Raw genomic sequence first — 23,577 nt, 5'->3', positions numbered from 1 at the left:
TAACGTATTTCAACCTCAAAGACATCAGTACACATCGTTTTTATAAGTTCACCAAAGTTGTGCTATATTTGGTTTGATCATCTGTCAAACAATCTCTTCTCTAATAATGTTTTGTTATTGTTCAAGTGCTCTGTTACAGTTTATTACTTCTTGTTACCTATATTTAGTGCTCAAGTGTTTAACTTCCTTGTTTCTCAGAGTTCAGTGCCCTTCGTGTGACTTTCATAGCCTCACCGAATTGATAAAAGCCTGCTCACTTAAGTTTATTATACATTTGTTCAGTTCTTGAAACTTGCATTCTTGTCTTTGTTTTGCAGTGCCATGCGTGTGCTGCTATCTAAACTGCCACGACCATGGATAGTAGATGAGAAAAAGGATGATGGTTACACCGCTCTTCACCTGGCTGCCCTCAACAACCACGTGGAGGTAGCAGAGCTCCTAGTCCACCAGGTCAGCAGTTCTAACACACACACAGGGTCCTGGAGACCCTGTACTCCAGAAGGTTATTCAGTCCAGTAGAAGGGTGAAAGAATCAAGTGATAATAATTCAGGTGGATAATTGGTGCAGTTTATGTCATTAGGCACCCAGAAGAGCTGAGAAAGTAACCTAGCTCTTACTGGACCAGGCTTACTGTATAGTCACAAGGATAGCGTTTTGGGGATGTTTCATGTAGATAACCCTTTAAAACAAGTAATATGTATAATTTTGAGCTTTGCATTATTGTAAACTAAAGAATGCTTTTGAAGGGCAATTCACATTTGGATTTTACGAAGTAAATTTCGTGTCATTCCACCTTACTGCCTGTTTGGTGGGGCTAGTATAATTCAATGCAAATAGGACGCCATGCATTGCAGGAACCCAGTGGTCTCAAGCTCAACCGTTTTAAACGTGCAGGATTCTTCCGTTCTGCATTTGCGAGTTTGGCCAAACTGGTTCAGCGCCTCACCTTCACACACCACAGGGCAGAATGACACTGTTGCTCAGCGTTATGTCGCGGCACAGTAACAGTGTTATTGCAACATTCCAGCAGCGTTATGAGAATGCTGCGCTGGCTCAGTGCAGCCCTTTGTCAACTACCTGCCATGATGGAAGAGAGGGAGAGACAAAGAAAAGGTTCACTCCAGCGACTTAAGCCTCAGCCTACGAACCACAGTAGAGCTGCACTGCAGCAGTGCAGAGAGATGTTGCTATGGGGTTTCAGTCAGGGAATATCTGAATACAAATCACCATTAGCTCACATTTCCTAACACAACCTATGGGACAAGAAGGCATGCTCATGAGCAGCGATTTATCTTCAGTAGAGACATTGACACTGCACCTTAGTGGGGAAAAAAAATGTTTATTGTGGTACATTAATAACCACTTTCACTTTTTTGTGCTTCTTTGTAAGGCACTGTATTATTTATCTATAATAATGTAAATATCACTGTGGCGCTAAAATTGAAATTATTTATCCTTTCTCTGTGTTCATTCTATAGGGAAATGCCAATTTGGACATACAGAATGTTAACCAGCAGACGGCACTGCACCTTGCTGTAGAACGTCAGCACACACAGATAGTGCGAGTAAGTGGCTCTGTTTTCCTGTTTTTTTTACATTTCCTTTCAATGTTTGTCATCTACACCTCTCACCCTAGTGTTCTGGCTTCCTACTCAACAAAAACGCATTGATGAAGCAATGTAGCTAAGTGCTTCGGCTAAAGATTTAAATGCACAGAGTTCTGCAGATTTATCCCCACCAATTGAATTAATTTTGTCTTGAGCAATCTGGACTATGCCGGGTGAGGTATGGGAATCAGTGGGAGCTAAAGCGCCATCTTGTGGTCATGTAAGGTCAATCCAGCTTTCCTCCTTTCAAAGCATCTGTTTTAGTCTGTTGAGAAGGATTCTCAAGTAATACCTAAATGAACATGTCTCACAAATTACACATCTTATTTTTTTATATAACATGCTTTAGATGTCATTGTTAGCTTGCATCGTTGAACGTGATTAAGTCCTCCACTGCTTAGAACACACTGGTTAAATTTTGTCCTCTGTTTGTGTCCAGCTTCTGGTGAGAGCTGAGGCAAAGTTGGACGTGCAAGACAAGGACGGAGACACGCCACTGCACGAGGCTCTGCGTCACCACACTCTGTCCCAGCTGCGCCAACTTCAGGACATGCAGGACGTCAGCAAAGTGGAGCCCTGGGAGCCCTCCAAAAACACAGTATGTACGGAGTATATAAACGGTACAAGTGTTCTCAATAAAAGCTTTAGGGTAACAATGCCATGTAGTAAACCCTTTCAGTGCAGTGTACTTCATTTGAAGTAGCGGTGAGATCAAAGCACATATGCTACAATGATCCATGGGGGAAAAAAATAATTAGAATTTTTCTATTCTTATTTTGAATAAGTTTTTCGATGTCACATTTTTAGCATCACTGAAATCAAAGGACCCCACAGATACATTTTGTCATGCTGTAGCATCTCTGCAGCTTTATCGTCCTCAAGGAAACATCAACTACCGTTTCATGCAATGAACATTATAATTTAATGAAGCATTATTTACTCGAAGGTGTGCTCAGGAGCATTAACCGTATTCCAGACCACCTTTTTAAGCGAACTTGCTTGTAATTTCCTGAATTTGCAAATCCGCTTTCACTCCACCCAATCAACTGAACATTTATGCCAAACAATGAGACGGATCCTAAAAAGAGCTCTAAGTAACAAGTAGTAAAACATTCAGACAGTGTAGATACTCTGCAAGTGTAAGTGCTTTTCTCAGGCTTGTCCCTGCATTAACAATGATAGATCGTACTCCGGTATAAGAGCCATTTCCCTGCTGTCACATGAGTAAGCGGCCCAATGAGCCACAGTTCCACTACAGTCCAGTGTTCTATATACTACACAATCCTTCAGGTGAGGCATTCTCTGCTGATTATCTCATCGCCTTTCTTGTAGTGCATATATTTGTGGAAAATTGATTGGGAGGTGAGAAAGCATAAAGAAGACAGTTTTGGCAGACAGCAGCTTAATCAAGACATTTACAATCAAATTACCAAGCCTCTTATAAGGCCAGATTTAAAATGCTATGAATACCATTTTCTGAAGTAAATGATCCCAAATGTGGCTCAGTATTAGAGAGAGAACATCAATGAGCGAAACTGGCCATAGGTTTGGCTGGATTCAATGCGATTGGTCTCACGCTGTCAACCGCCAGCTTCTTACAGCTAAAATATGACCATTTCAGACAAAATTTTTGCCCACATAAGTAAAACAACAAAAAAAAAAGTCTGTATGAAACTTCACTTCATGATTTAAATCACATCGTGACAACTGATCTGGATATTTTTCTTTGCACCGCTGCTGTTATACTCGAATTCTTCCATCGGTGCCATTGTTTCTTAGGTGTTTCACAGCACTTATCTGTGACCTCGCATCCCCACAGCCTTTCTTTGTCTTCATTAGCACATTATGCTATCAATATACTCTGGATCAACTGTCAGAAACTCTCACCATAACGTCTGACACCAGACAGACTGACGATGCCGGTTCCGCGCACCCTATCTTTCACAGCCTTTGTAGCTCCTCTTACACCTGACCCCAGCCCCGCCAGTTCACATCATCGCCTCTCCACGACTGTCGTAAATCAAGCGCTGTGTGACAGGAGGCTGCTTCCAGGCCAGCAGTCAGCCATTTATTAACACAAACAGTGTGACAAATCCCTCTCCCTATCAAGCCATCACACTTACCACATGCAGCAGATGGAGAGTCGGGCCATCCATTTAAAACACTCTGCTGAAGTAATCAGTATGCCGAGATCTGCCCACTTTCATTAGCTCAATACGGTCTATAGCATTTCGTCACTCCAGATTAAACTGTTATTAATAACATTACATATTAGACATGAATAGGACCTGTGTTTCTTTATTTAAAAGTGAATTACTGATTATTTTATTGATGTTTATTAAGACGAGCATCGCTGTTGCTTATATTGCTTACCAGTGATTTCAGTAAAAAAAAATGTTACCTTGCATTTGATAACTCTGAAAAACTCTTAAACACACCATTAAAACTGAACATCTACTTTGCAGAATTTTGGCGGGTGAAGTTCAGAAATTTCAATAGGAATTTGGGCAATCAGAGGCTTTCTTATGAAGGCTAAAAAGTACCCTGCGCAAATTTTGCTTGTTTAAGCTCGTCATGCAGATTCACTAACCAACTTAAAGCTCCTTTGAAAGGAACTTGTGTGTGCTTCATACATCATTACATCATTGGGTTGTTCCAAACCCATGACTTTCATTCATCTTTAACACAAATTAGTTTTCTGTCCCTCCTTTGAAAATCCAGGTAACCAAACTTTAAGTCATAGTAAATGTATTCATTCATGACATAAGCTGTTCAATCAAAGTCTTCTGAAGAAATATGATTGCTTTCGAGCTCAAGTGTGCCTGCGCATGGGAACAAATAAGGTTTGTCCTCGTGTCTCGCAAGCAACCAAGTAGGTTTGTTGTTGCACATAAAGCAAGTAGTACCATATTTGATGAGCTCTATGTATGTGCATTGATCAGTGATTTTGTGTGAATAAAGGCCTAAATGAAATCCATTCATCATGTCTCTTCAGAAGACCCGGATTAAACCACGCAATTCATACAGATTATGTTTACTATGTCTTTAACATTGCGAAGCATCAAAGTTTTGGTTGCGTAGGCTTTCAGTTACAGGGCATAATAAATCTCTGAGGATTCAATCAAAAACAATTTTTCTGTGATGAAACGAAAACAGTGTGTTAACTAAAAATCAAATGCTTTGCTCATAGAAACTATTTTAACTAGCCCTATATATAGTTAAGTTAGACTTTATTTTCATAGGCCTTAGAAATAGATATACAGAAGATAAAATTCTCTCTGAAGAGATTTTCTTTTTTTTTAAATGGGCTTCACTCTTCTCATTTTAATTGCGTAGTATAATTAATTAAACTTCAAGATGGGTAATTCTGACTTTAATAGATAAGCTGTATTAATCTGCTGTATTTGACTCTACGCTTGTGGTTAATCTTCACAGTTAATTATGGGACTGGGCACTCAAGGTGCGGAGAAGAAGAGTGCAGCTTCTATTGCTTGCTTCCTAGCGGCCAATGGAGCTGACCTCACCATTCGTAACAAGAAGGGCCAGTCTCCTCTGGACCTGTGCCCCGACCCCAGCCTCTGCAAGGCCCTTGCTAAATGCCACAAAGAAAAGACTAGGTATGCACATCTTCCTGACATTTGAAATTGACTTTATGATGTGTTTCCTGCTATTCATTATTCATTTTGCTGTCCATCATTTAATCAATCTGCAGTGTACATCTCAATCAATGTTTTTGTTCTCTCTCCCTCCTCCTCTCTTGTCCACAGTGGGCAGGTTGGCTCCCGTAGCCCGTCTCTAAACAGTAATAATGAGACTCTCGAGGAATGCATGGTGTGCTCGGATATGAAAAGAGACACGCTTTTTGGCCCCTGCGGTCATATCGCTACCTGCTCTCTCTGCTCGCCTCGTGTCAAAAAATGTCTCATTTGTAAGGAACAGGTCCAGTCCAGAACCAAGGTACAGAAACCCACCTCACCGGGCATGCATATATTCTCATGTGCCTTAGTGAAAACTTTTGTTTTCCCATTATCCACAGATTGAGGAGTGTGTGGTTTGCTCTGATAAAAAGGCAGCAGTGCTTTTCCAACCCTGTGGTCACATGTGCGCCTGTGAGAGTAAGTCAGCTTGCTTTCTTCTCCCACACCACACCTCTTCTCTCATCGCCCCGTGTGATTGTCTCTCATCCAGACAAAAAAGCCTTTTCTGTCATGTGGCTCGTGAGAATATCACACATCATATGACCATGATGCAGATACTGACATCTAGGTGATGGTATAAGCGTAAAATATGAGTGAATCTCTCAAAACTCATCTTGAACATGCCCTGGTCATATTCGTCTCCATCACAAATAGAGCTGGCATGGTGTTAAATGATAAACAAACTCTACCTTGGGAGATTCTAACAAAAAATGAAGCGCATCACAATGATGAAAATGTTTTAGAGGTTAGGTTGAAACTGTGAATTGTTTGCTCTCAGCTAACATCCCTCCTACCAGATCCCCTGAGTTTCATTCTCTCTATTTCATCATTTATCACTTGTTAGCAAGACCCTCCCTTTCAGTTTGGTTTTATTGGCATTTTTCTCCCTTAACCTCAAACCACAACCTCCTGTTCCATAAGTATTTACTTCATTTTATTACTATTTAACAAGCTAGCTTAACCCTATAATGCCTGGCGTAAGTATTTATTTGAAATGGAACTGGTAATTGAACGATTAAACAATTTAGCTTTTAAATTTCTAAAGTGTGCGTATGTGCGCATATTTGAGTATAATGGCTTTTATGGCTCATACATATAAAACACGAGGCCGTTTAATTATTTTCAGGGAACCACACAGCGAACGTAGTTCCAGGCAGCTATTTGACCACATTACATTACATATCTGCCAACTGGTTTCTGTTATTTCAAAGGTCTTACAACAGCAAAATAACCAAAACCCACAACGACACTATCATTAATGATAAAAACGACATCTTATTTCCATGATTCCATGACAAAATGACCTTTTATGTACAGAAAGCACATACTCCATCTCTCCCAGTCTCTTTCCCTCAGAGACACATACACATTAACACACACACAATAATGTTGTTAGTTCTACTCTGAAAACTATCCTTAACATCAACTTAAAAACAACTTGACTTCTCACAAGCGAGGTAACAACGGTGCTGTTAGTGAAGAAAGGTTAAAGCTTCGCTATTAGCCGAACACTTTTGAGAGAGCACAGACTCAGAGGTACTTCACAATTCTCTCTCTCTCTCTTCTCTTTCTCTCCTTTCGCTCTCACTCGAACATTATATTATTAGAAAAAAAATACAAACACCTCGAGTGTGCATTATTTTTCTAATAATTCAAGTCAATTATTATTTTATATATATATCATTTAGGAGCTAAGCCTGCGCTTTGTGTGTTTTTCCATGCAGACTGTGCCAGCCTGATGAAAAAGTGTGTACAGTGTCGGGCCGTGGTGGAGCGCCGCACTCCCTTCGTTTTGTGCTGTGGAGGGAAAGGTATGGAGGATGCCACTGATGATGAGGACCTTAGTGAGTGAACTTCCACACGTTCCCGTTTTTTTATTTCCCTTTCCTCTCTCTGCCTTGGTTCTCATGTCTCTCATGTTTAATATTTATGTTGGCTTTAGTTGGTGCTTCTCTGTTTCTATTGCCCACGCACTTTTCTCTCCCCATTGTTATGACTAATCTGTTATTTCCCAAATGTGTTTTCATGAGTCAAATCAGATGTGTAGCCCCTCCTCTTAATGCATAATATCAACACCCTGGAATGAGCTTTGTAACTGCTCTGGAATGTCTTCGTAACATGAACTGCTAGTTATAAGGATTTTTAGGAAGTCACTCCACACAGACAAGTGAAAATGAATCCCCCGAATTCATTTTTCATAGAACGCATCGAATATTTCTATAATTGGACACGTCAAGGGGCTATCCAAGATTTATTTTGGTCTCATTTTATTTTGAGTTGTGATTCACCAGTCTTTGTTACAACATCATTCCTTTTGTATGTGATCATGACACTGCCCATGTTCTTTATGTTGGTTTAGTTTGAGTTCAAAGGGATACTGGTGTAAGTTCACTTTTTTTACAGTGTTTATTTATAGAGAGGAGGATCTGTTTCTTTTTAGCCTCGCTTAGATGTCTAACACATCCATCCACGCCGACATCTCTGCTGACCTACAGACATGCTGCTCCACACAAGCACACACACACACACACACACACACACACAGTCCAGTCAACAGAGGAATGTAGCCTTTAGCTCTTATCTCTGTCTGTCTTTAGTGCCTGAGCTCTGTTTGTTGTAAGGCGCCACTTTTCCACACACACACGAAACCAAAGCAGCATCCCGTATAGACCTAACACGCTCCCCCTCCTTCTCCATGTAGACGGAGCAGTGAGAGAGAAATGCCACCATAGATGGGATTCTCTTCTGCTTCGGTCACTTTAAAGACTAGAACACATACAAGAGGCTCCTCACTTTGAAAGAGGACATGATAAACTTGCATCTGAAGGTTGTGGCCAATCACGTGGGCCTGGAACTTAATTTCCACTGAGGAGAACTTGAATATGAACACAGGAAACATCTACTAATGATGCTGTCAGACAGATTCTACATCATTTTTGTAAAATAAGATTGGGGGACTGTTAAATGACCTAGTGGAAATGATCCAGTCTTGTTAGCCGACCCCTGAAGCCAAGAAATGTCTCTCACTATGCCGCCATAAATTTCCCCCTTAGTGAATATCCATCTAATTTTTTTCCCAACTTGTCGGGCTTAAAATTAACCAGTCTGTCTTCTTCTTTCATACTAATCCATCATAAAAATCTCCATTTCAGGCCTCTCAGCACTTGCGGCCCTAAAAAAATCTTTCTGTCTTTTTTTGTATTTTTTTTTCACTAAATATAAACTGTAAAAATTAGGGATGCATGACATAGTGATACATTATTGCTTATTGGCTGTTACTGGAGATTTAAATTTCCAAACTGGATATATATTGAGTGGTAGTTGATAAATATGTGAGCTTATTAACATAAGCCAGAAGTTTAATGTCAGTGCATCCCTACTTAAAATCTTATGTTTAATAAAATAGTGACTTTTGTCACTTCTGCAGTCTTAAATGATGGATACCTTGCTGGCCTCCCTTTCCCAACAGCTGTCAAAAACTTACATTTAACTTGCTCTTCCCTTTGCTCCCTCTAAAGAATATTTATAACTAGTATATGCCACAGGCCAGGCTGGATTGGCCCCCAAGCCAACAGCAGGGGTTCATGCATTACATAACACTGTGATTGGTTGCTTCTCAGCAGGGGGCTCTAACTCAATGGCAGGGGGGTCGCAGGATCTTCTCCAGCCCAACAATCTGGCACTAAGTTGGTGTAAGTATTCTATTCCTCACCCCAAGTTCTTCCTGCCTCAACTCCTTGTCCTGCTCCTTCGGACTCAAAGTCCATATCTCCACCCAAGAATACGTCATTCTCTCTGGCCTGCACTACACAAATAGGAGAGGCCGTCAAGTGGGACCATAGGCCTGCTTGCGGCCTGCTGCAATTCAGTGCTGCGGCTTGATTCCACAGCCAGGGTCCCCCAAATAAACCATGTAAAGTGTGAGGACAGGCACAAAACTAGAATCATCTAGTAATTCCTCTGTAAATATTTGCCAAGTTAGAAGGCTCTGGGATCTGCAAATGCTGAGACCCAGAGCTCCACGTTCACCAGCTGCATGATTGGCTATTGAACTGGAGATACTTTTCTCAGTGGTCTATGCTTTGCCTTTCAGCCAGCGGAAATATCCCAGCCTTGCAGAGGGACAAAGACAACACTAATGTCAATGCAGATGTACAGAAGTTGCAGCAGCAGCTGCAGGATATCAAAGAGCAGGTATGCTTTGCCGTTATACGAGTTTAATGATTCTCTAGATTTCTCTATTGATCGCAAATTCTGCTGATGCATCGACCTTGAAAGGTGCATTTTTAAGTGAATAGTTTTTTGCCAATAGTCAGTTTAAAATGCAAAAAAAAAGAGATTGCATTCTGTAATGTGTTGATTCAATAGTTAAAAATATATGAACACTAGTAACATGCACACATTAAAGGTTCACTAAGCGATTTTCGCCAAATGTTTATATTTGGAAAGCACCAAAACAAATATGCCCATACCCCAGTTTTGAAACCTCCACCTCACACGTACATATACAAACATGGTGATATACGCTTCTGACATTTTTACAAAGGTCCTACATCTTGCCTAAACGTAACAATTCTTTTTAATGTTCTGTTTCTCTGATATTTTGCACTCAAATATCTGAATGCTCTCTTCCTGCTACCATCACAAGACACGCCCACTTACTGCTTATTGGCTACTAGTGAGTTTTGGAACTCATGTCTTAAAGTATTCGTGTGAGTTATGTGAATGTAAATATGCATTAGGTCTTAAAGTGACGGCAGCCTAATATGCTTTATGCAGTTATTTCTGTGGTGGTTCTTAATTCAATACTACCATTAGGCTGACTTATCAAAATAAACTGTTCTTAATTTGGTAAAATGTTCCTGAATTGAATCGAAACCAAAGATTCACACCCCTAATTTAAAGTTTTCTTTAAGCCGTTGTTGCTGGCGTTGAGTTAAATCATAAATAAATAATAAATATTCTTCTTCATATGCAAGTGTGTGCAGTGTTTAATCATTTGTCATGTTTGCCTTTCACTCAGACCATGTGCCCCGTGTGTTTGGATCGCCTAAAGAATATGATCTTCATGTGCGGTCATGGCACTTGTCAGCTCTGCGGAGACAGAATGAGCGAGTGCCCCATCTGCCGCAAGGCCATCGAGCGTCGCATCCTACTTTACTAGAGCGCCTGGCCGTGGCAACATCCCAGTTTTCCAGCCACAGAGTGTGCTGCTGCTCTCATAAGCACCTTTCCTGTATCCGCAAGGCTCTCTGTGTCCACGCTAAGCTAAGACTCATCAGTGTTATATCATCATCTTTATTTTATCTTTTAGGCTCGATGTTCGTTCAGTTAACTTGCTCGGATTACGTTCAGCAAGAGGAGGACTGCTTCATCTTGCCATTTTCATCATGCAAGTGCCCACTTTTTTTTTTTTTGTCTGCCACGAGCAGTCCAGCAACACCCGTAAGGACGTGAACTGACACTGTCAGGGTCTGCTTATGTATCATCTTTTATTATGTCAGCGTATTATGCTCATATATCCTGATGCAAACATTTGTATCTACAGTATCCGTGTAGGTCACGATGCAGCATGGTGAAATGCAGAACGTGACTGAACTGTCCCACTGAATCTTTGGAAATTGGTTTTAAAGTCTCATTCTGCGTGACGTAGCGCTCGGTTTTAAATATGTGTAACTGTAAAGCATCTGCATTTACTGGCAGAAGAACGTTTGTCGTGCTCAAACAGTGAAATAAAACATTCACCTTTTAGCAGTACTGTTAGTATAACATTGCATGTTCCTCTTCTGAATTGCTGCTGTACTACAGTATACACACACACACACACACACACACACACACACAAGAGTATTATTGTCACCCATGTTGATAATCGGCTCGTCACCCGATCAGTGCAGGACGGCGCATATTTCCATGCAACTGATTCTTGTTGTCTTTAAAAGTTTATTCATTTTCTATAGAACCATCATTACTGGATTTTTCTCCAGCAGTCCTACTTTATGCATCATATTGTCTTGCCAGATATTTAATACAAAAAAACAAACAAAAAAACAATAGAAATCGCTGGTCCTATGCCATTGTTCCAAAAAAAAAAGTGCTGTTTATCTTTAACTTACTAGTTAATTTATGTATTTTACCTTTTTCTTCTAAATCTAAAAGAATATACTATGGAATATCACCTTTAAGCTGTGATTGTTAAACGGGGCCTTACTTTAATTAGGCCAAATGAGCACCTGACCAAAAAGAATTTACAATTGAGGACTGCTCATCAAAATAGTCTTTCATGAGCAACTTGACATCCATCTGTGCTCCACTAAATATTTGTTTTCCTGCGTCCTGTTCCCACCTTGGAGGAGGTCTAAAGTTACGTCTACATTTGTTTCATTTCAGTGTGATTTAACGCTGCGAAGCAGACATTTTTACTGGAAGCAAAGTACTTTCATACTTTAAATTTTAAAGATTTGTATCACACATCTTTTATGGTCTTTTTTTTTTTTTTTCCAGTATTAGTCTTTTTGTGGTCATTTTAACATTTAAAAACTAGATGCACTAATATACCTTAATGGTAGACTTGTATTGTCACGGTTACTCGAACATCCTGTTTTGTACTTTATTTTCAGTAAGCAAAAAAAAACTGCCCTGGTTTAAGAAACACCTTTTTTTTTCTTTCTTTTTTTTTTTTTTTATTATTGAATGAATGTTTAATGTATGATGTACAACATTTATCATAGGAGAAATTCTTTTTTTGCCCTGTATTGCAATTTGCTTTGAAAATGCATTGCTGAATAAAGATCTAACAAAATGGAGCGGGCTGCTGCATTTTCCGCTTTTGTTTCAAGACCGGGTTTTTATTTGGCCTACTATTTACATGCGCGTTCACGAGTTCGGTTAGCGCTTCAGATGATCACGGTTCAATGTTTGGTTTTCTCGAATTAGATATTATCGCAATTCGCTGAGACTCTCATTACAGCAGAATAGAATAACGGCAGGTAGTCTGTCGACTTGGGGTCCTGCGCGTTTGAAATAATCCAATTAGTCAAAACGATCCGTGTAGGGCCGGTGTGGTCATGCTTGAAAACATGATTAAATTTCTCTCATCCGCAGAGAAAGACGTAATGGAAAAAAGCAGCACGAGACATCTCCCGAGCCTTTATGTGCTCGTTATTGAGAGCTGTATCGACCGATTCATTCACAAACACCGCTAAGAGCGGCCTCTTACTGGGTTAGATCCGTGAACCACTTTCTACCGGAGACCATCTTGATTTTTGGCAGGGCGCGTTAATAGTGATTTGTTACATCTGAAATGTCATCTTCTTGTTAATGTCCCCCGTGCCGCGCGAGTGTGTTTTGAGCCGCGCTGCGTCAGCGGAACAGTTCACCGGAGCGTTTTGGGCCGAGAAAAAGAGTTTAATGGGGCTGATTAGAGAAATGGGCCTCGGTGGGATCTGCTGACATTCAGCTGGCCATCTGTCATCCGGACTGCAAGCCCGCGGTTGTTGCATCGCAGAGCGGGGTCTGTTTTGTTTAGGATGTGGAACGGTAAGGTGAGGTTTAATCAAACTGCCACACGCGCTACCGTTTTAAAATTTCGGGATTGGTAAAATGTTAAAGTAAAATTTAAATGTATCTCTTATGCTCACCAAAGCTCCCTTGCATAAAAAATGCAGTTATGTATACACACACACACACACACACACACACACATATATATATATATATATATATATATATATATATATATATATATATATATATATATATATATATATATATATATGACCGTTTTCCATGGTCTTTCTGACACTCGATTTTGATTGGCTGACAGGTATGTAGCGAAACCGTTAAATGTAGTTCCAAGTCAGTTTATTCCTGTTATATATTAATGCGCTGCTTTAACCGAAGCATACTAACCCACACACGCACAAACTTGTCAACGACTTGACCCGTGAATGTTATTAATAAAATAACCTACAGATACTTGCTACATTATATTTCTCAGCAACGAGGTGGTAAACCCGCTATTTTTGAAATAACTAAACACAGCTTGGTTGTCTGAAAGAGACGCAGGTAACGCACACACAGTCGATTCTCTCTTTTATCTCTCCTTCGAGAATTAATTCAAATAAACCTCATAATTCATTCAAATTAGTGTGATGTTACCGCACTATTTCATCTCTGTGTCTGCTTTGTAGTGGACAGAATGTTAGCGCTAATGAGCCGTAACTGACAGTCATTTTCAGCCTTCCGGTCAAATACTGCGCATAATTTCAGCATCAACTGTCATTTTCAGCTGCATACTTTAGTATGATCCTGCAGAAACATTTATTATTATCCACGTTGAAAACTTTTTTTTATTATTAGTTCAGCAATTATTTTACTATGCTGAATTGGTGATGCAGTTATAGTGCTTTTATATGTCTGTCCATATATATATTTTAGGGTTTTTTGGGGGGTTTTTTCCCCCAGGAATGATTGATTAATAGAAATATGAAATAGAAATCATTTTTTGTAAAATGATAAAACACTGGCTTAACCGCCACTTTAGATCATGCATTCTTGCTGAAAAAAATACAGTGTATAACAAATACTATACATGCATATTATTGCATTTTTTTTCTATTTTGTAATGTGTCAAAAAAAAAATATTAAGCAGCAAAACTTATTTCCATTATTGGCAAAAAAAATAAATAAATAAATGAGACAATCAGGACTGGAGTACTAATGGTACCACAGGTTTAGCTTACAGTTAATTTTTTTCTAAAAAAAAATAAAATAGAAAACGTTCTTTGAAATAATATTACATCTTTTAGTGTATTTTTCAACAAATCAATGTGAGCATGATGGATTTTTTTTTTTTTAAACTTGCTTATTCTGAACTTTCAGTCCACCAAACTGTAGTTAGGCTTTGATCCGTTTAATAAAAAAACGATGTAATGTCCCTGTTCTGAATATTTGAGTATTGTGGGCACATTTTCCCCCATCTCTCCTCCATGTTGCAGTGTTTTGTGTTGGAGACAGTGCTGTAGATTAGTAGATTTAGGAAGCAATTATCTTCTCGGTGGTTACCGGGCCTTCAGTCTGTGACTGAGTGAACGCTGGGGCCCGTCACTCTCTCCTCGGGTATCAGACACAGACGGAGTCTCCTGCTGGGAGTGACTGACACCAGACCGTGGGGTACGAGAGCCAGATAGATGACTAACGGCTTCGGGGGGAGAACAGGGCCCCTTGCTTTATCTTTACAGAGATCACACCTCTGCTATAGACAGCTGTTACAGAGAGAGGTGTCCGAGTGATTGATTGTGATCCTGAAGTGAAAGTGTCAGAAACCACCACTAGGTGGCAGTGCACGCTTTTTATGAACTGCTTGTGCTAATGTGCTGATTTGGTGCAGAAGAAGCATTGCTTATTATCGGTGTTATCAGTTATCTGGAATAATATTTAATGCTCTTATTGGTCACACTTTAGAATAGATATTCCAGGTAACCGCTAACAACTTTTACCCCGAATAAATTCTTAATTTTCGTATTTGGGTAAGACTAGGGGATGTAGGATAAGGTCATGCCGAATAAGGCTTTAATATGTGCTTCGTTAGCACTAATAAATGGCTAATATTCCAGTTACGTGCATGCTAATAAGCATATAATACCGTAAAATAAAGTGCTGTGTGTTTTATCTCTTTTCCGGATTATCTGATGAATAGAAAAAGCAGCATTTATTGATTTAAAACATTATAAATGTATTAAAAGTTATAAATTAACATCAATTTAATGCATCCTTATTATAGCAAAGAAATCTTGAAAATTTGATTTTAAAAAAATAAAATCTTGCTGACTGTTGAATATTAGATTTTTATAATTCGTACAGAAAGCATAATAATTACATACAGGTCCATAGAAACATAACAGAAAATATTGTATTTATTAATTTATAATTTTTAGGAAAATGTTTAATTTATAAATGATATAAATAATAAAAAATTTTACGTCAGCTACTAATAAACCATTGAAATATGACTAATTGCCAATTTATTTATTTGTTTGCTTATTTATTTTACTGTTCGTAAAACATTGGGTTCTTGACTAAATAAAAAATATATATAAAAGATCGGATCGGACTGAATAAACAAATACATAATAATCAACTTGAAATTACTTGAACGGGTCAGATTATTTATTTATTATTTATGTCATTTACACTTTCGAAAACTTTGATAAAAAGATCATAAATCATAAAAAAGCGGAAAAACCAATACACAATAATCTACTTGTAAAAAGTAAAACGTTTCAAATGAAACCCTGCAATTTGTATATAGAAATTAAAATTGTTAATGTAGGCCCATAGAAATATCCATGTCCATTTTTTTCTCTTAAAATATATATATTTTTTCTCTTATAAAAATATCTTTATTTAGATCAGCTACCGATCAACGAATCCCTGAGAACACGTCGAGAGCCACACCTGCTTCAGGCGCTGCTTTCTGTCTGTTTGTTTCAAGACATTGATCCTAGTGTCTGAAGGTCCTCACACGTCACCTCGCTCATGGCAGCGGGGGATATTTATGGCCCGGCGTTAATGACAGGCACGGGCAAAGGCCGTTGGGTCTGGACAGGCTCTTCTGGGTGTGCTGAGAGCGTGGGCCACAGGGCCCTGGAGTTCGGACCCTAAAGACGCCGCCCAAGCCCTCGCTGTTAAGTCGTAAAGAGGCCGGGTTTTCTCCTCCTTTCGCTGTCTCGGGTCTCTGATTCCGCAGATATAATACGGCCGAACGCGTCTGCCCTACCCCTGCTCAAGACACGCAGCCACGAAAGATTAAATAGTCAAAAAGATAGGCTGAATAAACAAGCTGTATAGTAGTACTGCTGACCTGTTCCCCATTCACAGTTTGATCGCTGGATTTCGCAAGCGCCCGCGTGGACAAACACCTTGACGCACTCGTGCCAGGAGTTTCAGGAAGGACGCTTCTCTTAAATTTGCCCGGCATTCCTTTGAAAGTGTGCGTCTTGTATTGAATGTTGTTGCATTTCGATGCAAAGCTTTATATTTTGACCCGTGCAACTGGCTTTACTCGGTTATCCCCGTGTTTATTTATACCAACATAATATTACCCTATTTTATTACATAACCGTTTTAGGTAAAAGCCAAACTGCAATTATGATCAAATAAAGAATATATATATCCCCTGGTTTCACAGACAGGGCTTAATCCAGTTCTAGACCGATATGCATGTTTGAGCTGCCTCAGCAGAAAATATCTCGCTCTGGCAAAATAAAATAAAATTTGTCAGTGTAACCGTTCTGTGTCAAGATGCAAGAGGCATTTTTGTTGCTTAAAAATATGTATATATTATATATCAAAATCTGTAAATAATTTTTTAACCATTTTTATATTGCTTGGTATTAAGTTTCAGCTGTTTATATTGAGCTCATTTTTGTTCCTATTTCATCTAAAATGAATTTTTTGGTCAAATATTCAATAGGAGTGAGCTGTTGAGGGAGGCGAGGCGAAGTAGTGCGCTCTCACCCCGCACATTCATAAATTTTACGCACTTTTGAGGTCAGTCGAGCGTGATACATGCTTATTTGTTTTCTGTGGAATATGACTCACCAGAAATAAATTAATAACGGTCAACTATTTGCATAATTTTCATATGAATTTTTCACTGTCTCACTGGTATTTGTTTGCTGAAAAAGGTCACTACCCACACCCACGCTCTACATGGACTCAAAATGTGTTATTTCATTTAGTTTTATTTAGTTTTAAGCACTGCCTGTTCTCATCCACATAAATATTGGCACCAGGTTTAATGTAATGATTACAATTAATGAATTAAATTAAATTAAATTAAATGAAATTAAATTAAATTACAAAAAATTAATTAAAAAAAAAAAAAGTTTTTGCAAAAAAAAAAAAAAATTTTCGATTAAAAAAGTGATACATTGAATTTTTTGTTAATTACAAACTATTTATTATTAAATGCAATTCATGCTGTGAAATCTCAAAAAAAAGCATTTGAGTGGTTTTTTTTTGGAAACTGAGCACTGAGCATCTCGAGCAATGGCCGAATCTGAACTCAGCAAAAGAAGTGGAGTGGAGGTTTGGATACTGTTGTCGCCGGGGATGCCATGAGGAATCGAGCCAGCGTGTGCTTATCAATGGGCCTCGACTGGAACTGGAGCCTCCGGGCCGCATTTACAGTGCAAATGTTATCATTCCAATGACACTTTAAACAGTCTTTATCAATATATAGTCATTCAAGGTTTATGAGCGTTGATAAAAAATACCACTAGCTTAGCAGGGTCATGCTAACCCTCCCTCGCTTCCACTGCGGTCCACATGAGCCTCTGATGATCGCCACAAATAAAGACACGTTTCGCCCGGCAGACATAACATTCTCTGATTCGATTGAAGAAAAAGGGGAAAACAAAAGCAAAACGAGAAAAACATATCGACTTCTGACGCGAGGGGGTGAGCGATAATGCGCCTCCAGCAGAATCTTATCATTCTATTATCTTTAAAACGTTGGGTTATCATAATTGCTTACTTAATAATTCTATAAAACCTCCTTGAGCTCAACCTTTGGCTGGGTAGTAAACCGGTGGAAGTACTTTTGATTTCTAGATTGGAGACGATACTTGTTTGTTCACCGAACAGCGTGTCATTCATCAAAACTTCCTCTTAACTCTCCTCCGTTTTTTTTTATCGACTCGGTGTACATGCTGTAATCACGTAGACGATACTTTAGACAGTGATAAGCTGTGATAGTAGTGACTCAATGCGATATATTTAGCGTCAGTCACACGCTCCGTGCACTAGCAAATGCTTAAACACTGACATCTCACAGACCCAGGTATTTATGGATTTGGGGTTGGAATAGTCTGTGCCTGATGGTTTGATTTTTTTTTATTATTATTTTATTTAAGGATTTAATTTGCAAAAGCATTTTTACTGTTTATTTAAAAAAAAAATAATAATAATAATAATTAAAAAAAAAAAAAATATATATATATATATATATATATATATATATATATATATATATATATATATATATTATTGTATTAAATTAAATTGTATTAAATTAAAGAGAACAACACGCATTTATGTAGTAAAAGTGCAATGCTAATGAGAGCATAAACATAGCATCATTTCTTTAACGTTGCAGCTTTTTACGATCTAAAATGTAGCGAGAGCACGAACAATGCTGAGTGCTGGAATATTTGTGCATCATCTATTGATTTGGGGTTCAACCCCGGGCTGTAAAGAGAGATAACACAGTTAGCCATTAACTTCTGTCAGGGGTCACTCTGCAAGTTTCACATAGGTCCACAAAAAAAGAAGAGGGCGAAAAAATGGATGGACTCTGGAGTATTGATTTCTACTCTAGCGATTCTCTCGCCCTAAGAGAAAAGAAAATAAGAAAACTTGGCTTGGCTTTTTCTGCTTCTGTGTCGAGATAGTGCCCCTGCATTCCGGTCTACTCCCTTCAAGGCTGGCGTTTGGCTAGCAACACCTGACAGATGCGCTCTTGTTTTCTTGTCTGAAGGGTCTTTGTATTCCTTTTGAACTCTCTTTTGTGTAAAGAGACCTTGTACAGAGTATCTTCTAAAAGTTTAACAAGTGAGTGTTTCTTTGTCGAGCTGAGCTTAGCACATTTAGACTGTATCACTTCAGTCACTGAATTAAAGCAATAACACTTCGATTATAGTCCTATGACTAATTATAAATACATTAAATATGTTAAAAGGCTGAAAATTAATGTTCTGTTATATTATTCAACTGCACTGCCGTTATTGCAGAATACCAACATTTTAGCTGGATACTAGCTTTGTAATAGCACTAGTTATTAAGCTATACATTAAATCGACATTGAACAGAAAAATGGCTAACACTTTATTTTAGGGACTCTTAACTTGTTGCTTATTAGCATGCATATTCATAGAATATTAGCCATTTATTAGTAATAATTAAGCACATACTAATACTGTATTCTACATCCCTACTCCCAATACCTAAACTTAACAAACCACCATATTAACAATTAATAAGCAGCAATTTTTTGAGGTAAAAGTTGTTGTTAATACTGAATAAGTATGATTTTCAATGCTATCTCACAACCAATTCGTACATGTATTATAAGTTGGCTGATTCGTACGAATTTTTACAAAACTCTTTCATATGATTTTTTATGATTTGTCTAGACCCCAGTGACGTATGTTTAGGGGCGGGGTTAGGTGTAGGTCATTCGTACTTTAGTGACTTCAATAAATGAACCCCCTCGATAAAATATGCACGAATTGTTGAGACAACTGAAATTTCACAACCTCCGAGAATCCAAAAAACGTCCACCTTTTGATTAAAAAACAGCCGCGTTAATGTTGGTTGCCGCAAAATCACTTCCTGTTGCCGTTTTGAAATAGTTTGACGACGGGCAGGAAGTTTTCATGGGTCAGTGACACTGAAATGGTTTATTATCTTCTTCTGAGCTGCTACAGAGCTCAAATTTGCTTAGATTTAATTCTACAACGTTAACGCCATCATTACCCTTCATTGCGGTTTGACACGATCCTTGTTAAAAAGCTAAAAAATGTTACTTTAATTCATTTTTCGTGTAACGTCATTAAAAAAAATGCGCATTTGTTTAAACATCAAGCTATTGGATTATTTTCCTGTTGTTGCATTCTTTCTAAGCAAGCGTGTGGTATATTGGTGATTCACGAGAAGTTTAGTAATGTCAAGGTTATTGCGCTGCCTGGGAATGAAACACCTGGTTCGCAGCGCTTCTGGTTTCGGTTGCTTTCTTTTGGTCCACAGCTAATATGGTAACACTGGAAAATAGCTGAGAATGAAGCTGTCACCTCCAGCCGTTGGTGCTTTCTTTTCCTTTTAAAATCCTGTCCTTCAAAAACACCCCATTTTTCCATGCAAGACAGTTAACCATATTTAGGTTGATTTATCGTTGTGTTGCCTTACGCTAGTTTGCATTACCACTGTGGCATGTTAATACGGAACAATGATTGCATTTGTTAGACGGGAGATATATGTAATTTGAATGAACTGCTGAAACTGTAACCGTAATTCCTGACCTTACTGTGTTTGAGCTCACGGTAGCTGATAAGAAAATGAAGCTACTGCGTTGGCTTCGTATATGTGTGTGTGTGTGTGTGTGTGTGTGTGTGTATAGCTCTGGAGACAACGATGTTGCTGCTTCTCTGATAATGCGATTATACGTGACTTAATCGAGAGCCAGTGTGACATAAAAGGACAAAGACAACTTCTGAAGGTTAAGGAAAACCACATCTCAGTCTCAGAGTACACAAGGATATGGTCCTTCAGAGTCACCAAAAGAACAGAGTGATTTCTTAAAGGAATAGTTCACCCAAAAATTAAAATGACCCCATGTTTTACTCACCCCGAAGCCATCCTAGGTGTACATGACCATCTTCTATCAGATGAACACAGTCACAGAGTTTAAAAAAAAAAAAGATCCTGGCTCTTCCAAGCTTGGTAATGCGGGGGGATAGCGGCCATTATTTTAAAGCTCCATAAATCAGATATATTCTCAAGTACTGTGACGTAAAACTAACCCGTACGCCTTCGGGGGGTTATCACATGTCCTCTGAATCGGATCAATGGGGTTTTGTAACAAAAACATTATAACTTAAATAACATGTTCTGTTCCAGCTTCTTCTTCGAGTCGGAGCTCTCAGCCAATCAGGCAGTATTTTACAGTATAATTTAAAACTAAAAATATTTTGTGTGACACGAACTGAGGTTAATTTACCTTGACAAATACTGTTTTCAAATATATAATGATACTTGATAATTCATTATGTATATTTGAGGGAACTTTTCATGCTCAGTTTTAATCATGATTTCTGTCAGAATAGTGCATAAATAACACTTCAAACTATACTGCTAAATATATTTGTATAAATATTGTTATTAAGAGTTTTTTTTTTTTACTACAATTATTTATCAAGCCAGTGAATATTCGCTAAATGATATAAATGCTAAAGTTGCACCACACTTTACAAGAAAGAAGAAAAAAAAATATATAAACCTCATATTTTTAGCCCCTGAGCTGTTTAATTGAATCAAATGAGTATTGTGATTCTGTATTACAATTTATATATTTATGTACTTTACTTTATAGACTTTTGTCACAGTTTTCCAGATGCAGTAAGGTTTAATCAGAGCTCAGTGTTTAACCTGTAACATTTTTGCTATTGGTTTGAATGTTTTCTCTGCTCTTTATGCAAAATATATATATAGATATATAAAGTTGTCATTGTGGCTATGCATCCTTCGCACTGTGTAAAAAATGTGCAAGTTTTAAGATTCAACTCATTTCAGCACCTGGAGTAAAATCTAATTTCCTAATTGTACAATACATTCCAGAGTTAACAAGCCTTTGGAATAGTAATATAGACAAGGCCAGTTTTATCAATAAGCAGTTTTAGCTGAGGATGCAGTTCCAGAGTTCTGTTTACACCGTGCATGTCCGTATGCTGGTCTGAGATCTACTGCTTTCATACACAACTTTGCTAGGTGATACTTGTTATCTGTTGACTTTGACCTTTCCCATAATAAATTCTTAATTGCTGCTTATTAATAGTTATTGAGGTAGTTAAGGCATTAATATGTGCTTCATTTGCACTAATACATAGCTAGTATTCTAGTAATATGCATGCTATCAAGCAACTAATATGTGTAAATCTAAAATAAAGTGCTAATTCTAGACTGTATTTAGATCTAATATTCACCTCATTGGAGCTGTCAAAAAATCCGAAATCGAAAACCATTTTAATTTGATTCTTATAGGACTTGACATTTATATATATTAATACATACATAAACACACACACACATAAATTTAGATAGATAGATAGATAGATAGATAGATAGATAGATAGATAGAAAGAAATTCTAATAGAATAGAGTTTTCTTTTTGTTATTTTTAGGATACATTGACAAGTACATAATTCAGCTTTTTATGGTCTGCATAAAAATAATAATTCTGTCATCATTCACTCACTTGCACATCATCGTTTGACTTTCTCTTTTGCAGAACACGTAAGAAGATATTTTGATCAACTTTCCAATTCTGTTTATGTCTTAAAATGAAAATCAGTGGGGTTTAGTGCTGCTTTGGACGCTGTTGAATTTCATTGTATTGATAAATACAATCAAAACCTTCTTTAGCATATATTCTACTTTGTGTTTCACGGATAACCAAACATGTTCATTTCAGGGTGAACCGTCCCCTTAAAGACCAGCAGCACAGTCTCATAACCAATTCTTACATATTTTGCGATATGGCTAATTCATACAAATGTATACGATTTTGTATGATTTGTCTAAAACCCAGGTAGGTTTAGGGGCGGGACTAGGTGTTGGTCATCCGTACAAATTCATACGACCTGGCAAATCGTAAAATACATAAGCAAAAAAGCATCCACCTCGTAAAGAATGTGAAATTTACGATCGCGCGGCAGCGTTTTCAAGCAAAGAGCTCCGCTGTTGAATAGCGAACAATGATAAGAACAGTGAAGTGGCTTGTCGAGTAGAGATGACCTGGTCAGCGATGTGTGTGTGTGTGTGTGTCACAACAGGAGACGGAGCCTTTAGGTCATCAGGAGGTTATCCTGACCCATGTTTGAGCCCCGCTGGCAGTGTTTATCAAAGCACCGAGGTAGGAGTCACGCAGGCAGGCAAGCAGGGGGGCACGGGGCTGTTGGTGGGGGGGGAGTTTGGAAGAGCTTACTGAAGGTGTCTGTCAAGGATGGCGCTGCTCAGTGCTCACCCTCCGCCTGGAGCCACAAGGCCATTATGGGGGAGCGGGGGAGATAGATAGTCCTTAATCGTGTTCCCCTGACCCTGGCGAGGGAGGCGTGTTAGCGTGAGCGAATGCGTTTTGGAGTTGCAGGAGTGCCGTAAATCCTTACCTTTTGGCTAAACGAGCAACAGTTGCACCTGAATGCTCATAAAAGCCTTATTTATACCAATAAAATCTCCACTCCCCGTCTGAAAATTCCACATCCGTCATCGACAAACAACCCCACCTTCAACAGACTCAGATTCACTTGGCGTTCATGTGTTTACCTTCATGTATACTCTTTTTTTGCTTTCTCGTGGACCACTTCCCGATCGGCACCAGCATGCCCGTGTCAGTTCAGCTTTGTTAGGGGGCCGGCGAATCTGGGGTCCGGTTAAATATTAACAAGCCCATATAACCGCGTTACTTATTGACACCTCATGTTCTTGAAAGATG

The 23,577-nt window shown here is 38.6% G+C and overlaps 1 protein-coding gene across 6 annotated transcripts in view; it reads left to right on the top strand.

The window, feature by feature from the left end:
• mib1 (MIB E3 ubiquitin protein ligase 1) overlaps positions 1-12,144 on the top strand; it is a 47,468-nt gene extending 35,324 nt beyond the window's left edge. For 2 of the 6 annotated variants that reach the window (XM_043260652.1, XM_043260650.1), the window contains exons 13-22: positions 318-450; positions 1,480-1,566; positions 2,048-2,206; positions 5,044-5,225; positions 5,376-5,565; positions 5,645-5,723; positions 7,031-7,150; positions 8,927-8,998; positions 9,400-9,500; positions 10,330-12,144. In XM_043260652.1, the coding sequence (XP_043116587.1) occupies positions 318-450; positions 1,480-1,566; positions 2,048-2,206; positions 5,044-5,225; positions 5,376-5,565; positions 5,645-5,723; positions 7,031-7,150; positions 8,927-8,998; positions 9,400-9,500; positions 10,330-10,470 (1,264 nt within the window). In that variant the 3' untranslated portion in view covers positions 10,471-12,144. The remainder of the gene's footprint in view (positions 1-317; positions 451-1,479; positions 1,567-2,047; positions 2,207-5,043; positions 5,226-5,375; positions 5,566-5,644; positions 5,724-7,030; positions 7,151-8,926; positions 8,999-9,399; positions 9,501-10,329) is intronic. The other 4 variants (XM_043260655.1, XM_043260654.1, XM_043260651.1 and 1 more) reach the window with 3 other exon arrangements.
• The last annotated feature ends 11,433 nt before the right edge of the window (positions 12,145-23,577 follow it).

This window comes from Puntigrus tetrazona, chromosome 16, assembly GCF_018831695.1.
Source record: "Puntigrus tetrazona isolate hp1 chromosome 16, ASM1883169v1, whole genome shotgun sequence".
Classification (NCBI taxonomy): Eukaryota; Metazoa; Chordata; class Actinopteri; order Cypriniformes; family Cyprinidae; genus Puntigrus; species Puntigrus tetrazona.
This window is presented reverse-complemented; position numbering and strand designations above follow the sequence as displayed.